Source organism: Dendropsophus ebraccatus, chromosome 7 (assembly GCF_027789765.1).
Source record: "Dendropsophus ebraccatus isolate aDenEbr1 chromosome 7, aDenEbr1.pat, whole genome shotgun sequence".
NCBI lineage: Eukaryota > Metazoa > Chordata > Amphibia > Anura > Hylidae > Dendropsophus > Dendropsophus ebraccatus.
The window spans coordinates 146,443,296-146,460,422 of NC_091460.1; the positions used below are offsets into that span (position 1 = coordinate 146,443,296).

Here is a 17,127-nt window from a genome sequence, read left to right on the forward strand (position 1 = left end):
TTCATGCCTTCTGGTAAGGTGGAAACAGACCGACGACCATCTGCCTAGTGCTTGCTCCATTGATCATCTATACTCTCATTCTCCTGTGTGTACGTTCTGGGTAGTTGCCAAACAGATGCCCAGTTATATTACAGTAAACAGAAGCCAAAGTGTGAAATCACCAGATCAGAAATTATACCGGTAGACGACTCAAAAAGCCTTTCTGTAATAATCATGAAATGTGTTGCAATAATAATAATAAGACAGCCATAGGATGATGCTGCCTGTCCTCAGTGGGTCCCCGGCTGCAGCAGGATAAATACATGGTTTAGCCGGGTCTGCCCCACTTTGAGGAGACAGCCCCAGCAAAACATGTCCTGGGTATGTCCCGGAAGCTCCGCCCCCCGTCGCGGGAAACCCCGCCCCTTCTGGCGTTGGCGATCTCACTCAAGCAGAGCAGGGAGAGGAGTCACTGGGGCACTAGAGGAACCTTACAGGAGAGGTAAGTATAGTTGTTTTTGTTTTAAATACAGATGGAGGGGCAAGAGAATGATAAGGGAGGTACTGGTATGCTGATGAGGGGCAAAAGGATGAGAGGGGTACTACTATGATGATGGAAGGGCAGGAGGATGAGGAGGGTATTGCTATGATGATGGAAGGGCAGGAGGATGAAGGGGGAAGGAGGATGATGGAGGGGTAGTAATATGATGGAAGGGCAGGAGGATGAAGGGGGAAGGAGGATGATGGAGGGGTAGTAATATGATGGAAGGGAAGGAGGATGAAGGGAAGGAGGATGAAGGGGGAAGGAGGATGATGGAGGGGTAGTAATATGATGGAAGGGAAGGAGGATGAAGGGGGAAGGAAGATGATCGAGGGGTAGTAATATGATGGAGGGGCAGGAGGATGAAGGGGGTAGTAGTATGATGGGGTAGGAGGATGATGGAGGGGTAGTAATATGATGGAGGGGAAGGAGGATTAAGGGAGTAGTAGTATGATGATAAAGGGCATAGTATTATGATGATGGAGGGGCAGAAAGATGAATGGGTAGTAGTATGATGATGAAGGAGTAGTAGTATGATGATGGAGGTGCAGGAGGATGATGGAGGTAGTAGTATGATGATGGAGGAGCAGGAGGATGAGAGGGGTAGTAGGGGAACTACAACTCCCAGCATTTACTGATAGTCTGCATCCCTCAGGATATGCTAGGAGTTGTAGTACATATGAGCTGCCACTGTAGCGACATATAGTGCTGGACCTTCAGGGCTGATGGTTGTAACAGATTACGGCCACCAGAATCTTCTGCACAAAAATCAATCATTAAAGGTTTGTTCTCTCTGAAACTACAACTCCCAACATACCCTTCATTAAAGCTTTATAAGTGTAGGCAGTGTCGGACTGGGGTACCTTGGGCCCACCAGGGAATATTTTAGTCTAGGGGCCCACCTTACATACACCAGATATACCCAGCGCCAAACCTTTCACATTACTATAGCGTCATTGCACAGTGCTGTTAGTAACTGGTCAGACACTCTATGCCAGGGATGGGGAACCTTCGGTCTTTCAGCTGTTGCAAAACTACAATTCCCATCATGCCTGGACAGCCTTCAGCTGTCCAGGCATGGTAGGAGTTCTAGTTTTGCAGCGGCTGGAAGGCCGAAGATTTCAAATCCCTGTTCTAGTGTATAGGAGCTGTCCAGGCATGATGGGAGTTGTAGTTTTGCAACAGCTGGAAGGCCAAAGGTTCCCCATCCCTGTTCTAGTGTATAGGAGCTGTCCAGGCATGATGGGAGTTGTAGTTTTGCAACTGCTGGAGGGTCGAAGGTTCCCCATCCCTGCTCTCTGCAAACAGCACAGCCGTCCACTTAAGTTTCTTGAAAGGTGAAGTCCCATGAAACTAACTGGGGGATTATGTCATCCTCAAGCTGCTAAACAGGGATACAGACCTCCTGCTCAGGGGCCCACCAATGGTTAGGGCCCACCGGGGTATTCCCCTGCTCCCCTGTGGGCCAGTCCGAGCCTGAGTGTAGGGTATTCTGAGAGTTATAGTTCAACTGAAAACATGTCATTCACAAGGGAGTTGTCGCAGATCCTGATAAAACCAGGATAGGGCCGGGCCAGTATGTCACTTTTTACCGATTCTTCTTTGGTGGGCCCCAAGGATCATTTCCTCTGGTGGGCCCCAGGTATCCCAGTCCGACACTGCTGCCCGGAGGGGTGGACAGAAGAAGCTGATCAACCTACAGATCAACCTACACTTTATAAGGAAGGACAAGGTCTGGTTGGAAAACCTATTTGTAAACACCTTATTGCAGGAATCCTGAACCCCACAAGCTGGACGAGTGTGGGTTCGTTCTTTGCAGGAAAATATTACGTTTTTTTAATTGATACTCTTCTTAAGTTATTAGAATTTTTGAGCTCTCTCTTCCTGTTTTTTCCAAGGTAAATTGACAAAATTCAGCAACGTTCACCAGGCTATATAATATAATTATTATTATTTTTTTTTTAAAAGACTCTTAAGAATCAAACCTTCACGGCATTGTTTTACTATGGAGATATAAAGCATATTTTTACCTGCATTGGTCGCCACCATCTACTCCTTTATACATCTTAAAACACTCTGTCACGTTCCTCTAATCATTCCTGAAGATTTTTTGCAGTGTGGCAGGGTGCATAATCCTGATGGAGGTCACTGCTTCTAGGTAGTACCATTGCCTTTAAGCGGTGAATTTGTCTACAACAATGTTTAGGTCGGTAGTGCGAGTTACTGCCAGGACACAAGGTTCCAAGTAGAACTTTGCCATCTCACCACGCCTTGGCTTGTCTTTTTTTCATAGCGCATCGAGTAGTATATCCGACCCAGGTAAGTAACTTATACACGCACCCTGGCAAACCACGATGTAAAAGAAAGCATGCTTCATCAGATCAACCCATCTTCTTTTATTGCTTTAATGGTCCTTTTACACGGAACGATTTATTGTTCGAATTTGCACGATAACGATTGAATTTGAACGATAATCGTTTGTGAAAACACAGCAAAAAATTTGCAGATCGTTCAGTGTAAACATTCTTTCAACGATTTCACCTGTGTGAGAGATCGCATAGTGAATCTTCTGTACGATGTATCGTTCCGTCTAAATGCTGATTGTTATAAAAAAAAAAACATTGTTCATTCAAAATCGTTAATCGTGCGATTGGGCGAATTATCGCTCCGTGTAAAAGTACCATAAGGTTCAGGGCCAGTTCAGAATCTCAAATGTCTATTTTGGGCACTTCCAGCTGTGGGCAGGAGTCAGCATGGGCATTCTGACTGGTCTATGGCCACGAAGAGAGCTGAGATGCAGCGGGTGTCCTTCTATGACTCCTGCCATTAAAAGTTTCAGTAATTTGTATGACAGAACCACATCTGTTGAACTGGACCATACAGATATTAGTAACAAAGACAAGCCTATCACATTGGGTGCCCATGGACCTGTCGCCAGTTCACCGGTTGTCCTCCCTTGGACCACTGTGGCAGATACTAACCATTCAATAATGGAAACACCATGAAAGACCAGTTGTTTAGTTGATACTCTGGTCTGTTGTCTAGTCATCACAATTCGACCCTTGTCAAGGTTGCTCAGATCCTTAATCTTGCCCATTTTAGCTGTCTCCAACATAATCATTAAGAACTGTCACTTGCTGCCTATTATATTCCAGATTTAATAAGTAATAAGAATCAAGAATGTTCATTCCAGTCAGTGGTTTTATTGTTATGGCTGATTAGTGTATGTAAAATTGCTAATGTTCTACAATCTATACTACAAACAGTAAAGTAGGATTGGAACAAGTTAAGTAATTCTACAGGATAATTCAACTTTTTCTGTAAAATCGATTTTGAAGTCTTACATGGTGTCCAAACCGAGACCCACTTGCTAGAATATCCGGTCTACGCGACGTCACTACCCAGAAGAACGATCAAGAAATGAAAAAAAGTCCGTTCTATTTCTGTAGGCATTGCCCTGGGTTTGAGTTTTAGTTGCTATTTCAGGAAATGTAATGAACGTTATACGGCCGTTGTCGTGATTTTAATTAGTAACATATGCTGGTTAAAGAAAATTAAAACTATCTCAGAATGATTGTTTCTTTTAATAATTTATATCCCTTTAAAAACAGCATCGCAGTCCGTAAATCACTCAATACCAGGGTATCTGTCACCTTGAAACAGAAGGCAATTTGCAATAAAATGTTAATGTACAACATAACTCTCCAGCAATTTTAATGCAATATTACAATTTTGTTGACGTTCAGATTAAGCAGAGACCATCGGGAAGTTCCGGAACCGGATTCTAGTTAAGTGTAATAATAATATTATTATGCGGTTATTACGAACGCCGACTAATGACGCTAATGAAGGGGCATCAAGAGCAACAGAAACAGAGGATTGTCGGCAGAAAAGCATCATCTACTCCATCTAATCTGCCTTATTAAGCCGCGATTATCGGCCGGCTTTGGCAGATTACTGTCCGTTCCAACTCATAATCGTTTGGTGTAATAGCTCATGCTCAGAGGCAACGATCAGCCAACATGCATAATGTCGGCTGATTGTGGTCTGTGAACTTGTTCGAAAAGAAAGACATCGATCGCGACGGTCTGCTGACCATCGCTATGTGTGATAGGTGGCAGCACACCGGCACTATCTTCTATGAATCCAAAGATTGTTCGGGCAGCCCCTCCTGCAGTTCAGCGCACAGTCACCCCCCCCCCCCCCCGGTCGGTGCGTGCAATAGCACAGAAGGCGAGCACAGAACCAGGGCAAACCAGTGCTGACCTGACAGGTTGGCGCTCGCTCGCTCCCTAATATTGGGCAGTGTAATTGGTCCTTTAGTATTTCCTTTCCTATTATCTTAGGATAGATATATGTATATACATGGCAGATTTACATTCACTGTGGATTTACCTACCACATCTGCAGGAGGTCTGCTCCCTACTACTCCCTCAGTAGAGCCATATTTTTACATGTTCTTTTCCCCAACTAACATTAGGTTGCACCCCCTTTTGCCTGTGTTTTTTTTTTTTTAAACACACTTCCCTCTTGAACTTTACTTAGCCCTTTAACGTAATTAAAATTATAATCATGCCCCCCCCCCCTTAGTTCTTCAAGACTATACAGATTTAAATCATTAAAGTGAATCTTTCAGCTGTAATTCACATTCTAAACTGCTGACACCGTTAGATGCTGTTGGTCAAGGAGACACATGGTACCTTTTATATATCTGTCTGTGCTTCCAGGGTGTAAAGAAATTCTTTCATACTCTTCAACAATGAGTAAAAGAGGCTTTCCCAAACTCCCAAATATCTGCAATGCTGGAAGCTTTCTCTTTCTCTCCTCCCTGTTTGACACTTGGAGTCTCAAGCAGGGTCAGATACAGTGGTACCTTATTTTAAGAGTAACTTGGGGTTACAGCTTGCTGCACTTCAGGAGCTCAGGAATGCCTCTTTGACTCTTTGTACTATATTCTATATATAGCATTTCCTATGTTCTAAAAGCACAGACAGATATATGAAAGGTACCATGTGTTTCCCTGATCTAATAGCATCTAACAGTGTCAGCAGTTTGGAACATGAATTGCAGCGGACAGATTCCCTTTATGTCTGTCCTGATAACTTTTATGCTTCAGACCGTAACAGTAAGCAGTTCTAAAATCCCTCTAAATAACACAGGCTGAAGCATAATCTACTTTATATTTAGTGTGTATGTGTGTAAATACGCAGAAAGTTCTCTTGTGTCTGTTCATCACTGTACAATCTAATAAACCTTTTCTGAGTTGAAACAAATAAATAAAATAAATAAAATAGCCGATTACTCTTTGCTCCAGTAGAGAGAACACTGTGGTGTCCAGGAAATGGTCACGTGCTCCGGAGGTTGTGTGTGTGTGTGTGTGTTATTGTCGCTCACATAATAAGAGAAGGATAATCTCTTCTCCAGTGTAGTCCATCTCCCAGAGAACTGAGGCAACAATCACAGACACCCATGGCTGTATCCGTGCTTTACAGGCAGCCTGTAAGCAAATGCTGCACGCTCGGATTTGGACGGACCTAAACGCTCGAGATTCGCTCATCTCTACTTATATATGTTGAATCTGTGAAACAAGCACTGCGGATTTAACCCTTAGCATAAAAACTGCAAAGCAGCATGAAACTCTGGGGAAACCTATAGCTGAAAATAGATGAAATCTGCATTTAATTCCAGCTGCTAGAGGAGTATATGTGCCATTCCGAGTCTACAGGCCACTAAGCTGTAAATCATAGGCTAAAATGGGGAAAATTTACACATGTATTTCACTGCTGACAGGCCTGCCATACCAATCAGTGTTTTACACAACTGATATAGAATTAACTGGAAATCAGCCATTTATATCCCAGAAACAATGGCTCCAATCTATGGTGGCAAAATGGAAAGAAAAGGTACAGACAATAAAAAATCATCTTCCCATAGGACCAAGTAACAGTATTTCCACCTCTGGCTCAGAGGGTTACGTATATTAAAGGGAAAGCAAAGTAAATGCTGAGAAAGCCTTTGCAGGGGTCGATCAGCTCAGAACTCTCAGATGAAACCGATACATACACTAAGCATAGGCTGTCCATGCACTCGTATTGCTGCATCAAGAAACTGAAAAAGTATTAAAGGGGAACTCCAGCAGTTTTTTTCTTTCAAATCAACTGGTCCTGACATGAACAGAGGTGGCAGCAGAGAGCACTGAGTCAGACTGGAGAGAATACACCACTATGGAGACCTGGAAAACATGGATATTTATGTGTTTCTGGCAGCCCTAGGGTTGCATGCAACTTCTCCAGCTACCGGAAGTCAAATGCAGAGCGTTCAGGATTGGACAAACAAGAATGTCTGTTAAGTTCACTCGTCACTACTCTCCCTATACCTGAGCAGAGAGGGATTTATCAATCAGGGCTGGTGAGACAGGAAGAAGTTAATGATAGGGATGGCATGTTTCCTTTCTCTCTATTGCTACATATCTAGGACAGGAGCTGGGCGGGGGAGATAATGTTCAGCCACCTTAAGACCCTTTTGGGAATCGGGGGCATTGCAAGCAAGTTGAACCACCACTGGAATCAAAGCCCCCAATGCTACAAGAAGATATAAAGCTCATTCTTTGGACTGGCCACCCGAGAGAAGAACAGGTAAGACCTCTGGTTAACCCCTCTAAGCTTGTAGGTTCTGAGGGGGAAATCTAGGGAATTCTGAGGCCAAGTCATTGCTTTGAACTTTTGTCACGTCTCTCAAACCATTGGTGAACTATTTCTACGGTGTGGCTAGGCACACGACCCTGCTGAAGGAGGCCACAGCCATTAGAAAATACTGCTGCCATGGCAATAATGGTTAGGCAGGTGATACCGGTCATAGTAACATCTTCTTAGATGCCAGGACCCAAGATTTGCAAGCACTTAGATATACTATACACAGATACTGTGCGTAATACCAATCCTCAATGCGAATGTACCATATAGGCCACTTGGCGCCGATGCAGGGATGCCAGTGGTCCCTGCGCATGGAGCTGGTCTTTTACTGAGCACCGTCCTGGCTCGGAGCACTAGGGACAGGCCTGACGCCCCCCGGCGTGACCATATCCTCTCTCCATTGATTATAGTGAAACCACAACACAGAGGGGAGGGGGTTTCGTCATACGGGGTGTGTGTGTGAGTGGGGGGGGGGGGGGGTTGGGGGGGAGGGTCTGCCCCCAGTGCTCCGAGCCAGGACGGTGCTCAGTAAAAGCCCAGCGTCGAGCACGGAATTTGGATGGCGAGGACTGTACCGCCGGGATCCCTGCGCTGGCACCAATCTGCTAAGGTAAAAAAAAAAAAAATAAATGATGTACCTGATGGGACTTTGCTTTATGGATTGCATTTTCTTAGATTAAAATGATAAGTGTAAATATCTCACAGTGAAATAAGTATCTACAATAGTGATAGACTTTTCTATAGACATAGGTAAAATCCCTGAGAACTCTTTATACACAGACAGGTCACTTAAGCAATGTGATGCCCCTATTCTGTGTAACGTGTAGTTGGTAACATTTGCACAGACTTCCCCTTTAAGCAATGTGATGCCCCTATTCTGTATAACGTGGAGTTGGTAACATTGTGCATAGTCATTGCCGCTGGTTAGCATCAGGAAAACAGACAGCTGCAACATTATTTGCCTGTTTAACCTGAGGACCATCTGACTTTAATTGTAGCGCACAGCTTGATGTGGTGCTGGTTTGTTAGAAGCCAAGGTATTGCACTATAATAATCTGCAAAAACGCACAAACCTGCCAACCCAGGCCTGAAGACGGGGTCTGAGCCTGTCTGACTGGCTGACGGCTGCAGGAAATATGATTAATGACTGAGGGATAATGATATCGGGAACCCGATTAGCACCACAAAAAGGTCACAGATCAAGGCGGCTGCTTTTCAGGAGCTGTAATCATTGCATATAATCTGCGGGCTGGAAGGAGTAAACTGGAAAGTCGACGGAAAACGTCATCTCGGTTTGGATAACCACAGACACAAAATCTCTTTAAGAGGCATGTTGGGTTTTAAACAGTCTCGAATGAATCAATTTGTTTGGCAGTGGGATCTCTTCCTGCATCGGCGACTACTGAACGCTATTGCTCTATTCCATTGTTTGTACACAAGCAGCGCGCCTTCCTCCCAGCGGCAGACTCTTTAATTATACCCTGAAAGAGGAGATCTGCTGCCGTGAGGAAATGCAGCTGCACCAGGATGTGTCAATCACTCTTTTTATAGCAGAGGGATTTGGGGATATTTTCATAGCACTGGGACGCTAAGGTGTAAAATGAGTGATCCCCACAATATTTACATTGTCAGGGCTGATCTTATGTTGTTCTTAAAGGGAATCTGTCAGTTCCTGGGCCCTACCTGAGGTGCTGGCAGTCCCCTAGTGAGCATGGTGCCTTTGGGTAATGTGTCCGTGCAGTGGATTGTTTACTATCACAGGTCTCCTACTGTAATGAAGAGTCAATGAGGAGTTGTGGCTTAGTGTTTGTGCCGCACTCTGGCCGCCTCATCTCTGCTTCCTCCTCCCTCTCCTTCATGAATAATCTCTGCTGCCCCGCCTCCTGTTCACTCAGCTGTCAGTCAGTGTCTGCCAACAGAGGACTGATCTGCAATCAGATATAGTTGAATCTTCTAGCCTGTGGTCTAGGTGTAAATCACCTGTCTAGAGATCAGCCAAGATTCGTTTTCTTTGGTTGGAATACCAAGTTAGTTGTACAAGGATGCCTATATCTGTCCTATAGGGGAACAATTAGCCTGCACTATGGAGTAGCCCAAGAATAGGAGATGAGATTGCCAGTGACAATGCACTCAGATATGGAGGATTAACTTAGCAATCAGATAGGAAACGTCAGTATTTATCATTAGATAAGAAATATTTTACTTGATTCACCAACTTCAGCAATAGAAGTGCAACACTCCTAGACCATCACACTGCATCATAATGCACTGCATCTATTCATATGGGAATGAGGCGCAATTACACGCTGGCGTAAAAAAACGAAAAACAAAACATTGTCTGCCCCAATTCTGAAACTAACAAAAATCCATTTGTTCTGGGGGTCTTAGTTTTGTATTTTGTGGTTGTGCTACCCGGTTGACCAACCCTGCCTATTTCCCGAGAACTCCTGCCGGTTCTCCGCCCAAACCTGTACTAGACATCTAATTTCACTGCAGGCTATTTTATCAGTTAAGTTGCAGCACCTGCTGCTTGCACTCCTTGTCTGCTCAGGGAGATGGTGATGTAGGCTGGAAGGGCTGGTCAGAGCTGGTGAATCACTCAGGGGGGTGGGCGATAAGATCCAGCCACGTCTCCTGTGACATTAGAGGATGATGTCTTGTTACAAGAGAGGGATGATGTGCACATCTTACACATCTCAGTGACCTTCTTATCTTATTTGTTTTATTTAAATACCATTTTCTGATACCAGATAACCCACTGTTTAGGGGTTATTCACAGTTTCCTCCAAAAACATCCCCACACTTGCCCTCAAGGTTGTATGCGATATTAAAGCTGTGCTCTATTTACTTCAATGGACCACCCCTCCAACCTTAAGAGAAAATAAAGTAAATCCCCAGACAAACCCTTTTATCATGTCTTTCTCCAATCTACTTACCAATCTGTTTATCCGAACAAACTCTTCTGGAGTTTTAGCCCATGGTGGGAGCTCCACATCAGACACTACCGTACCATCATCCATCACTCCAAGATTGTAATCATTCACATTGGCAAACATCTCGGGCAGGTAGTAAAATTCAGGAATGAGCTCCTACAGGAACAAAGCAGAAAATGAGTACAGTCACTGAACAAACAAGAAATGTATAAGGGCTGCACAATGTGATCGCGTCGGCCTGCGTCACCTAATACGTTATTTTCCAAGTGAGCCAGTGTGCTAAAAAAATAAAAAAGAAAGCATCCTCGTCATCAATGCCCCACCTTTCTGATGGCTTCTGGTCCTTGTCTCTCCACTGGTTTCTATAAAGTATAAAACTGCAGGAACTGACGCCTCAGCCAATCACTACGCGATAGGGGTCAGAGGCCGTCAGGGGAAGGTGAGAAGGATTCCTCTTATTCTTATTTAGGACCCTCATCTGCCTAGAATTGTAAGGTCTCTTTTTTCCTGTGGCTGGAATACCCTTTTAACATCAGCAATAAAATAGCTAGGGGGAGTGAAGAAGTAGCAGTCACATCGGAGCCAAGTGTCTACGGGGACCTAACCTTTTTATTGCAGTTTGATAAAAAGTTGATAAAGCCAATGTTTTATAAAAATATATATTCTTATATAAGGACAGACATTATTGTATCATGGCCAGGAAGAGTTAGGGCCCTATTACACACACAGATTTATCTGACAGATTTTTGAAGCCAAAGCCAGGAATGAATTTGAGAAGAGGAGCAATCTCAGTCTTTCCTTTATGACCTGTTCTCTGTTTATAGTCTGTTCCTGGCTTTGGCTCCAATAATTTGTCAAATAATCTGTGTAATAGGACCTTTCTAATATGTATAAAACCTAAGTGAGAAGGTGTGCAAATAACCGGGATAATCCTCTAACAATCCGTTACCTATTGTACATGAAAACTAATATAGATCTCTATCAGCATCTTAACTCTTCCTCCAGGAGAAGACAAAGCTGCCGGCTGCCTCAGGGCTCCTACTAAACTCTTTTTAGGCTCCAGAAGGTATTTGGAAGGTCAGAAGCACAGGCCAATGATCTCTGTAAGCAGAGTCTATATCAGCTGGGGATTGGGTTATTAACCCCTTCATCACTCGGACAATGCTCAGACTTTCAATCAAAACTCATTTGTTTGTTGTGACGCCAATGAAGGGAAAGTATGGAGGGAAAGTAAGCCGATGTACCTGATGCATGGCAAATGGCGGGATAACATTTCACAGCCCAAATGAGAAACAGGTCATTGCCCCAGGTGCTTCTACAGAGGTTATACTACACACACACATATATATATATATATACACACACACACACACACACATACATATATATATATATATATATATATATACACACATATACATACAGTTATATCCACATATTTACTATCCATGTATGTGGATCCAAACATGACAGGTGAAACACTCAGGGGGATCCTGTAATTCTCGTAACTACAATCATTGTATACTTTATACTTAACACCAGAAATTAGTTGTTAGCACAGTAGAGGTCACATACACAAGGCTTTAGGTAGGGAATAACTAGGGCTGACATTGCTTAAAGTGAACCTGTCACCTGGAAATGTAAAGTGCTGATAAAAGATACAGATAATGGAGGACATTTATCAAGTGCGCCGCGGTAAAGTGGTGTGTGCAAATATCTGTGCCTTTTATGTGGCGTACAGCCTACTGACCTGATGGGTGGACGGGGTGGCGCGGCAAGGTGGGAAAGAGGCGTGCCAGAGATTTCTGTGGTTGCTGCACAGCATGCGCCTCTTACTAAATCTGGCGGGGTGAATAGGGGCGGGGCCTAATTTAAATATAAACTGTCTTAATGTCCCACATTATCTGTAGCTGCCTGTGAAAGCAATGTGCTAAAAAATGCCAAAAATCAGAGCTCTGAAATGCACAGACTCCGCCTCTTTGGCACTTCGCTGCAACAGAGAACAATGTTTATGAGCACATTGCTAAAGTGAAAGGTAATCTTGCCCCAAGTATGAGGACATGCAGGTGACTGCATCCGTAATAACTAGTGGTCGGCAAGAAAGTAAAACTCAGCACAATCTATATGTAGGAAAGAACCCTGAAGTACTGTATAATAATAGTAAAGATTCTTGTGTTTCTATTGACCTGTGTGTTAAACATAAAAAAAGTATAAAAATATTATACAACCATTAAACATACTTTATATGACTAGGAAAAAATAACTAAAAAAAAAGAATCTTACCTTGATGTCTGAAGTGTCCCGCTGTGAATTGCGCCATGCTCTCGATACTGAAGAAAACGTTCTGTCAGCGTGGTCAAATTTCCCACCTTGGAAATTTAGGAAAAATGTTGTAAAGGGCTCCTAGAAAGAAATAAGACAGGGTCAGATGTTATAGAGTCAGGGGCAGCAGCGGGCAGCATGGCCGGGAGCTGTACGGCAAACCTGCATGGAAATGATGCTACTTGGCAGCTTACAAATAAATCACATGGATTTTATATACTTATTTGTATCGGCATTAGACCACAGCAATTTAGGGAAAGCCACAAGGGCTGAAATGCACAGTGTGAATCCTGGCCTTAGAGGACAAGGCATAACTCCATAAATGACATGTTAGTAACACAATTTTAAACAGGTAAAAAATTCTTTTTTGCCTATAAAGTGCAAAGCAAATGATTCTTGTGTATACCAGTTTTAGTTAAGGTGGCTTCACAAGAAGCTGACACAGTACACACCACTTCATGTTATACATAGAAGTATGGAATTCTCTAATGGAATCTATGGATGCAGCTGGCTGCAGAAATACTGCGGTATCCATTTTCTTATATTTACATTTTCATATGGAAAAGGGGGTGATTTGAACTTTTATCGTGGCAGAGTTTTCGTTTTTTAAATTTACATTTTAGTCCCCTCAGAGAACTTTCATAAGCAATCAGATTGCTAATACTGCTCCATGCAATGCCATGTAACCTCAGCAGTTAAAGAGGTTAAGTATTGGCCTACAGCTGCTGAAGTAATCAACTGGCATCATCATGTTGCAGGAGTGGTAACCAAACATGTACATATAATTACCCAGAGGATGCAAATGTTTGAGGACCAATCATAATTCTCCTATGCGAAATACTGTGCACACCTAACATATAAACAGCTACACATACAAAAGGCCAACAAATGTTTGACCATTGGACTGACACATGACATAAAACGCAGGCAATGAGTACATCACATCCTTACAATATAGATCGGTAAGCTTCTTTGTTTGGATAATTATTTACATTTGGAAAAGGAACAAAAAAAAAAAAAACCTTCCTTGATTTTCCTTCATACAATAAAAGATGTTTAAAGCCTCTTCTTAGTTAAAGAACACTTAAGCCCATATTAGTAGATAATTGCCTAAAATTAGCGAGGCCCCATAAATTATACAAAGAATTTCTGTCTGCTTGTACCATTCTAACAAGCTTTAATTAATGGGAGGCCGCTAATGCTCTCCCAAAGAAATTACTTTCTTCTAGATGAATTACCTCTTAGGTTTAACAGAAACATACATTATTGTAAACCAACATGCTATCAATAAACACAATTCCTGATTAATCCACCAAACCCCGACGCCTTACACAGCAGCCGCAATATGGTCGCTGAGCGTTATTAGGAACAGATAAATTACACTTGCCGGAAAGCAATGCAAATGGAGAACTTAAGCAACAAATATAGAAGAACAAAGAACCAGAGAAGAAGAACAATGCCTCCACGTTACAAAGGCGAAAATATTACATACAAATAAGGAGGAAACTTCTTTTTATAGTGAAAGAAATTTTTTAAAAAGGGGAAAAAAATGTTGATAAAGATTGTAGCTATTCACTCAAAACAGTTACAGTACAGATGGTTTAAAGGGGAATTCCAGGAAAAATCAAGTAGGAGATTGCAGGAGTCCGACCTCTGAACCCCTCGCCAATCTTCGTATCGGCCCCAGCTTCTGTATTATGAATACAGCTGCAGGTACGGCACATGACCGGCGTCTCTATTCATTCCTATGGGGCAGATGGAAAGAGCTGAGTAAGCTGGAAGAGCGCTGAACTCATCTCTTTCAGTCGCTCCATAGGAATAAACAGAGCAGCGGGTCACCAACCAGGGGCTCCATTCATAATACAGAGATGGGTGGGGGTTACAGAAGTAGGACCCACCCCCATGATCTCCTACTTTCCCCCTATCCTGTGGATAGCGGTAGAGTTGATTTTTCCTGGAATACCTCTTTAAGGCTATGTTCACACACTGTAAAAAGAAAGAAAAATACAGCAGTGATTTTAGGGTTAGTACGGCCGTGTTCTCAATATAATAACGCACTCTATTGGAAGTCAATGGGTAATTTGCGGGCAGTGTACACACCATACAAAACAATGGCCGCAAATCATTACGACCATCCAAATAATGAACATGCACATCATTTAAAACTTGCTTTTTTAAAACATTGTTTTTTTCTTTCTTCTGTTTGCACATTGTTTAATTTTTACTAAAATTACAGTCATTTAGCTTTTATTTTCTTGTGTGAACCTAACCACTGTGCAATATCTCTAAGGGTGGGTTCACACTGCGTTTTTGCAATCCATTTAACGGATCAGTTTTTTTTAACGGACAAAAAAAATAGTGTCAGCAACGTTTTTGCGTCCGCCAAAAAAAACGGATCCGCTTTGATCCTTTTTTTTATAATGGAAGTCAAAGGAAAAACGGATGCACACAAATTCATCCGTTTTTGCAATCCGTTTTTTTTCAAAAAACGGATGAACAAAACGGATTGCAAAATTGCAGTGTGAACCCAGCCTAAGAGGAGGGGGTCTTCTGCTAAGGATTGTACTCATCTGCAGGAACAAAGAGGTGCCCTTTAAGCGCAGTTTTTTTAGACACCCTTTAAATCAATCACCAGCACGAAATACTGCAAGAGAAATGTGTAGTTGACCATTTGCTGAACCAAAAGTTTTTTTACCAACTTTTTACTGGACTCACAGTGATCAGCTGATGGCTGCGGCAATTGATTTACAGAAAGTTACAAAGGATCACAGAGGGCCTAGGAGAACAGCATAATGGTGCATTCACACCTACAGGATCTTCAGCTGATTTTCTGCAGCAGATTTCATTTAAATAACTGAACACAGCATCATATCTGCTACAAATCCTGTAGGTGTGAACGCACCCTTAATGTGGTTTTCCTGACTATCCAGGTCCCAGGCCCGGAGGGTGAGGCCTAAGGGACCTGACAAGTTCCCTTTTAGCAACCATACCTCCAACCCACTTGACCCAAACACAGGTGCGTAGGCGCAGGTCATACACCACAAAGGCCAGAAAATATGGAATATAAAATTTAATTAGCAAAACAATAAAATACATAAAAGGGTAAAAGCACAGCGCGTTTCCTAAGGAAGAGGCCGCTCTGGTCTGGAAATGCATTGTGATTTTACCCTTTTATGTATTTTATTGTTTTGCTAATTAAATTTTATATTCCATATAGAGATGATCAAACCAGGCTGAGGTCAAGTTTGTATGAATCCAAACCATTGGCATTTGAATTCCGCTATATTCCCGTTCCATGGGGAAGGTGGAGACAGCCCAAGTCCCGAATGGAAAACAGGAATAAGGCTATCCCTGTTTTCCAGGGCTGTCTTTACCTTCCCCACAGAACGGGAAGACAATGGAATTCAAATGCTGATGGTTCGGGTTCAGCCTGGTTTGATCATGTCTAATTCCATATAATATGGTCCTTGTGGTGGATGAACTGTGATTGGATCAAGTGGATTAGAGGTGTGGTTGCTGTTCTGTGGGTTCACAGTAGAGCTGTGGTTCCATAGTCCCGCATACACTGTAGAGAGAGTTGTGCCTCGGATCTGCACAACTCCACCAGGTGAGGGAGTCCACCTTTACTTCTGTTTGTATTCCTCTATTTGATGCTTCTACACCATGGAGCACTTTGCATGGAGTCTTTGCTTGTTCCTTAAGTTCCCTTTCAGTCGCTGCAGGTACAAGGTGGATCAATGCAGAGAGAGAAGCATTTCCGAGTGCAGTCCTTTATAATACATCATGGAGGTCTTTGAAAATGAGGCTAAAAAATGACTTACAATTCTTAAAAGCCAGCTGAGTACAAAGCTTGCAGTGGAGTAATGTGTGCCATAGTGAAACTTCGGAACTTGATCATCCTCCCAGGACTCGTAACGTTCTGCAAAGAAGGCCGCTCGCTTGGGATTGAGGGCTCCAACAGGCTGAAAGATAGAAGGAGATTTTCTTTAAGAAAAAAAAAATCAAATTGTTACATTTAGGCAGAAACAAAACTAGACTTTTTTATGAAGAGTCTTAACAGGGCTTTAAAACTGCAGCCTGAACTTCTAGCAATTATACAAAGTGACAAAGGAGTGACAAGAGCGCCGCGATGGGTCCCTGGAGACCTCAGCAAGACAAGCCAATGCCGGGGAGTGACAACACAATTCAAAGCTACAAAAAAGCAAAATATAATTAATCCCGTGGGGAGAAAGTTATGCAAGTAAGATCTCATGACACTACATGGAAGATATGTGTGTGGGGGGGAGAAGTATATGCCGCAACTGTACAGGTAATCTGCCAAAAAAGAAAGAAAGAACATACAGGAGCGCACACATTGTGGTCAGCTGGCCTGTGCGCTTTCTAATACAACGTGTGATGCGATCTCTAAACTATTGGCCGACCTAATTCTAAGTATTAGCAAAGGTTTCAGCTACAAGACTTTCCCAATCTTCCTTTAGTGGCATGTCTGATTGACAGGTTATAGGTCTGCTATGGACACACCCTGAAACCCTGCAAGGCCTCAGGATAACTGGGGAATAAATACACACTGTCTACAAGCAAAACTGCGCAACCAATCAGAGCTCAGCTCTCATATCCTAGCAGGCGATGTGATTGGTTGCTGGGGGGGGGGGGGGGCAGG

General features: G+C 42.9%; 1 protein-coding gene across 4 annotated transcripts in view; it reads right to left on the minus strand.

The window, feature by feature from the left end:
* LRBA (LPS responsive beige-like anchor protein) overlaps positions 1-17,127 on the minus strand; it is a 384,885-nt gene that overhangs the window by 92,903 nt on the left and 274,855 nt on the right. For all 4 annotated transcript variants that reach the window (XM_069978673.1, XM_069978676.1, XM_069978675.1 and 1 more), the window contains 3 exons: positions 16,289-16,429; positions 12,429-12,548; positions 10,149-10,301 (listed from right to left, as the gene is read on the minus strand). In XM_069978673.1, coding sequence (XP_069834774.1) covers positions 10,149-10,301; positions 12,429-12,548; positions 16,289-16,429 — 414 coding nt within the window. The remainder of the gene's footprint in view (positions 1-10,148; positions 10,302-12,428; positions 12,549-16,288; positions 16,430-17,127) is intronic.